Here is a 6000-nt window from a genome sequence, read left to right as displayed (position 1 = left end):
TGCCGGGTCTGCCGGGTCTGATCCCATTACTCATTCTTACGTCATCATATTCTAAGAGAAGAAACTTTGAAATTATTTTAAGATAAAAAAAAGTTCGTAAATTTGTAAAAAAAATATTAGAATTGATTTTATATATCTTTTTCATAAAATCATAATAATATTCAAAAAAAAGGGTAATAATTAATAATTTTTATTTAAAAAAAAGAGAAATCTTTTTTTTAAACTGTACAAATTTTTTTAAATAAATTTATATATAATTTTTTTTCTTTTTTATACAACTTATTTACCTACTACAAAATCTTTTTAAAGATACAACCGTACATATTGAATCGCTTAAAAAAAAACTCTCTCTAAAAAAAAAAGAATCAAAATCTATTTAAATATTCTCATTTTTTATATAAATTAAATCTATCTAAATCCAAAAAAGATACATCAAATATTTTACAATCCTTCATTGAATTCCATTAAATCTCTAATTCAATTCATACGTAATTCATTGAAGTAGAAAATACTTCAAATTCTTCAGCAGAATAAGCATCATTATCTAAAATACTATATTCATAAGATTGCATTTTCTTTTGACAAGAGACAATATGATTATCCATATTTAAATCACCACCACCAAAATTCAAACCAGAACTTTGATGTTCATAAATAGCAGCTACAGGTATATTCACTCTACTCAATTTAATTTTATGAAAATTTTCACCATTTTCTAAGGAGAAAATAAAAGAATCCGAGGTCTTTTTCCAAGCAGTAGTATTATATTGCCAACCGAAAGGATTATAACCACCAATTATTTTACCAGAAGATTTTAATTTTATGATAGCAACGGAAGGACCACGATTATTACATTTATAACGAAATTCTCTATTATTAAAACCATCCCTACTTCCCCTGTAAAGTAATTTAAAATTTAAATGAGATTCATTTGTTGATACAAAAGATTTCGTATCCTTACGTTCAATCCAATTTGATATAATTGCAGCGTGTATAGGTTTGACTATATTTGATTCTATAGGAATATGACCCAATCTAGGAAATAAAGTACACATCTTTGGTTTTACGTCATTCATATGAAAAGCCATAATATCTTCATATATCTCTTGTGGAATTATAGGTTTGTAAGGACGTACTTGATCGAAAAAATCTCTCCAAGATATTTCAAAAAATCTAATTAATGGAATAAATTTACCAAGGATACGCTTTAATGCTTTAAAATTCTTTTCATTCCATTTTGTCGTAAGAATATTTGTCGTGGGAATATTTGACGTTGGTGATGATGATAAAGATGTAGCAGATGCATCAGATGCATCCGATGATGATACTGATGAAGTTGAATTAATTGAACAATTTTTTTGATGACGTTGTTTTTGATGATGATGATGATGCTGATGTTGTTCTTGTTCTTGTTCTTGTTCTTGTTGTTGTTGTTGTTGTTGTTGTTGATTCTCTGGTTCACTTTGCTCACTTTGTTCACTTTGATAATCATCATATTCAGATTCTAATAATTTTTTTTGATAGGTCCCCCATTTAATTAAATAATCCCAAACCAAAACTTCTTCAATTTGTAAATCATCCCTAGATAATAATAAATAAAAAATATCACTATCTAAAGTAGTAAAATTTTTTAAGGTGAAAAAAGTTGTAGGGTCTTCACAAATCTTTTCTAGACAATAATCTTGCATTTTTTTACAAGTTACAAGTTTAAATACGGTATGTAATACCTCTACCATATTCTTTTGAACCCATCTTGATTGTTTTTGTATTAAATGAATTTGTACGTGATAAATTAATTCTTCTAATAGTAATTCATCCGCTGCCACCAGTAAATCTAATATATCTTCCCCTATAAATCTATCCAAGTCCAATATTCCTGCATAAATGTACCTTTATTACGAAAAAAATAAATAAAAATTAGGAAGGGAAAAATAAAAACTTGATTCAAATATATAATTACGACGAAGTAAGAATAAGAAAAAGAAAAAAAAAATACCTTAAAATTATTTCAAAAACGGTAGGAGAAATATTCGGTTTGATAAATACAATGATACCATTTTCTTTTTTAACCCAATCACTTGATAAAGCAATTTTAAAATATGGTGAACGAGCTCTTAATATATTTGAATGTGCTCGAAATTCTTTTATATCTTCATTTTCTCCTACTTGAATACTAACATTATAATCGTCAGCGTCTTGGAGTAAATTCAATAAATTTTTACTTAAACAAGGAAGAAAGTCTGAAAGCATGTCTTTATATACGTAAAGTTTTTTTTTTTTTTTTAATAAGGAAAAAAAATTTTTTTTTTGTTTGTATTTAAAAAAAAAAACAAAAAATATTTAACGAACCTTAACAGTTAAAAAGTTTAACGGTAAAAGTTTAAAAATTATTTTACCAAATAAAAAAAATTTTGGCTGGAGTTTCATTGTCCCTCGATTTAGAATTTGGTTATTCATCTACATGTGGACTTGGGCGTACATGTTTATAGTTACACTACAGTTACACATAATTTCACTTACACAAAAAATGCTAGCTCCTTTAATAATTGATATATTCGCCTATTGTCTGAAACGTAATTCTTTTTTTAGACTATAAAAAAATTTCATTGTTTTTTTTGAAAAATTATAACTTCGGAAATGTTTCCGAAATGAGAAATGGTTGAGAAATTCGAGAAAAATAATACGTCATTCGCTAAGTTAAATTGGCATTTATAAATGAGGGGGGAGAAATTCACTAAATTTTCAAAAAAAAAAAAAAAAAAATTTGGGCGTTCGTTCATATCTAAGATTTCGTAAAAAAAAAAAAAAAAATTTTTATTCAGGAAATTACAAAAATTACGTAATAAATGAACCAAGGGCAAGGGTTTCTGTATTTGCGTTTAATTTTTTTAAACATATCATGTACGCTTAATGCATCCTGATAATCTTTTTTTTTTTTTTTTTTTTTGTCAAAAAATTGGTTCCTTTTATCGAAGTTTTTGATTATGCACTTTCACTTTTTTTTTTTAAAAGAAAAAAATATTAGAATAATTTATCGTTTTCAAGACTTGTACTTTTGTTTTGAATTTAGAAGTTCTATAAGTAAATAATAAAAATGATCGTTGAAAAGTTTTTATGAAAAAAGGAATTTCAAGAAAAAATAAATTGAATAACTTGTTATAAATTGGAAGGTTACCACTATGTACAACTAAATAAAATTTTTTTTTTTTAGTAGTTCTTTATATATTTTTAATATTTAGAAGAAAAAAAAGGGGGGAAGAAAGTGCACAAAAAAGTTTCATGTTAATTTTATTTATGTAAGATGTCGATTTGTAGCTTTAAGAAGTTATAAATTAGATAACTTGTGTAAATTGTGTAAAACTCTTTATAAGCAGGAATAGTAGGGATAACACCCGCGCGCAGAAACCGTGCCTCTTTTCAGGGGGAACGTTTGCTGTACTTTCTTTGCATGAGCCTGAACGACTTCCGAATGTTCCTATATATGATGTTTCAATTAAATCAGGATTTGGATAAATTAATTATTGTGTATGTGAATTTATTTCAATCCTCACATCATTTACCGCATATTACTGCATATTTAATGAAATACAGTTAGGGATTGTCACATGTTGCGCAACAATTACGACATATTTGATAAAAAATCCTGTTGTGCAACGATAAAAATTAATATTCATTACTGTATATTCACATGATAAAATTTTTTTTCATTATGATAATTAAATTCCAATTTCGTAAAAATATACTCAAGCCGTTAATAATAATTTATTATTTATTATTTATTAATTTTTTTAAACTATTAATATATTATTTATTTTTAATATAAAATTATATAAATTTTTTAAGAAATTTTATTAGGTAATAATTTTCTTATTATAAAATGTTTAGTTAAAAATATTCGACCTTTTTTTTGTTAATATTCTTTTCTTTTTCTTTATAAATTAAATAAATTAATAAATATCTTTAATAGAATATTTAAATAAAAATAATAATATTATTATAAAATAGAGCATGTGAAAAAAATATTTTAATAAAAAATTTTAAGAACTCATAGTAACTTAATATCTGTTTTGTGTATACAGATACAGAATATCTACAGATATTATATATAAATAAATAAATGAATAAATAAACAAACAAATAAATAGTTTATACTTAATGGCAATAACTTTACTTGTTAGTATTTGGGTAAAAAATTAATTTACATATAAAGTATTTCATTTTATTATTTTATTAGAAATCGGAAATCTAACGAATTAGTGTGTCGCATGTAAGAATGTTACTGTACAATGTATATATATATATAGGCGTTAAACGTAGAATACATTTATTTAATACTCATAAATCATAATTCATAAATGTTTTTTATTTGACCTTTTAAAATTATAATAATTTTTTTATGTGGACGTTCGTCGACTGTCTGTTTATATCGAACGTATCATATTCTAATCGTCAAAATACGTGCATTAACCGTGATGGTAAATAACGCCTTCTTAACAAAATTAAATAAAAGTTCTTTAAATTCCTAACAAACTTGGCGCTGATTTATAACATAATTCACGATGAAGAAATTCCACTTAAGCCCGTGGGTTAAGTTTTCTTTTGTAATGTGTAAGTTTCGTCTTCTGTAAAAAATTTATTAAATTAATTTATGCGGAATTTATTTCTGAATTTGAGAATTCAACTTCAATAATGAAAAATTATTTAACTCCACGAGTTTTTATTCGTCATTATATGAATTATATAATTTATACTAACAAATTTATATTAACTATCTGTATAATATATAATATCTTCATGATCTATTAATAAAAAATCTTATTTTAATGTATAAGAATAATTTTAAGTTTAATATGATCTTTATATACTTCTTTTTTATAGATTTCGGACCGGAACGTCGAAATGGTAAGTTTCGCAAGGGCCAATTTCTCAATATTATTATATTGCGTATTTTTAATTTATTATTACGAGTTCCTTTGAAATTAACTAACATATTATTTGTTAATAAATAGGGACGATAAATATTTTATTCCGTCTTTATATAAACAAATTATTTCTCGTTAAATTTGATGTGAATCAAGATCGAAAATCACTTAAGTGTTATTATAATTGTTAATTTTATTGTAAAATTATTAAAATTATTCTTTTTCGTCATAAAAGTTCTCAAGGCTATCATTATAATTTTAACTTTGATGGAGTCTGGAATATTCGAAGTTTAATAAATTCTTATAAAAAAAAAGTATAATATGAATAATTTTATAATTTTACAACATACTGTAAATCATAACATAATAGCATATTCTGCAAACTCAATATTTTTTTCAATGTAAAAATAATGATATGACATGACCTATTTTGTTTATTTTGGATATCTTACAATCTTCAATATAAAAAAAATTTTACCTAATGAGTCTTTTATCGTGGTAGTCGCGATATATTTAATAGTTTAATTCTAGACCATTTAAAAATAAACGTAGAGATGAGCTTTAAATCGATCATCACCACGAGTATCTTTTTATCAATTCAATTTGGATAATTTTGGTATAATAGTCATATAATATTAGTAAAATTTAAAACACTAGATATATTCGTTAATTATTTATCATTCTATCCCTCATTAATTTGGGTCATCGTTAATAAATTTTTATAGATCGACGCCGTCTAAAAGAAACTTTAAAAATTAGACACAATCTCTACGTAATGAGAACGGCGCTATCTACAGTATTAAATCCTTTTGACAAACCCTTTTAAATGGCGCTGACGATTATTATTTGGTTGGAAAAGATCAAATTACTAAAGAATTTTATGCACATTTAAATATTTTACGTGCACGTTCTCACTATTTTAAGTTTTTTTTTAGATATATTTATACCGGAGAACTTTTGACGATACAATTAGATGATCTCGTCTGATGAATTAGTATTATCTTGAAAACCACAAGAAACTAAAAGATTTTTGTTTTTAATCAGAACAAAACAATTCATCATTTATTAAAATCAATTT

At 24.5% G+C, this 6000-nt stretch overlaps 1 protein-coding gene across 1 annotated transcript; it reads right to left on the bottom strand.

Annotated features, from left to right (window-relative positions):
- Positions 1 to 203: 203 nt before the first annotated feature.
- Positions 204 to 2427, bottom strand: OCT59_005968 (uncharacterized protein; the record flags this gene model as incomplete). The annotated part of the gene is made up of 3 exons (XM_066140960.1): positions 204 to 1504; positions 2167 to 2173; positions 2350 to 2427. The coding sequence occupies 3 exons, from the start codon at positions 2425 to 2427 to the stop codon at positions 483 to 485; spliced, it is 1107 nt and encodes a 368-aa protein (XP_065997797.1). The 3' UTR covers positions 204 to 482.
- Positions 2428 to 6000: the final 3573 nt, after the last annotated feature.

Source organism: Rhizophagus irregularis, chromosome 14, assembly GCF_026210795.1.
Source record: "Rhizophagus irregularis chromosome 14, complete sequence".
Lineage (NCBI taxonomy): Eukaryota > Fungi > Glomeromycota > Glomeromycetes > Glomerales > Glomeraceae > Rhizophagus > Rhizophagus irregularis.
The sequence above is the reverse complement of the archived record's forward strand: the minus strand, read 5'-3'. Positions and strand labels throughout refer to the sequence as shown.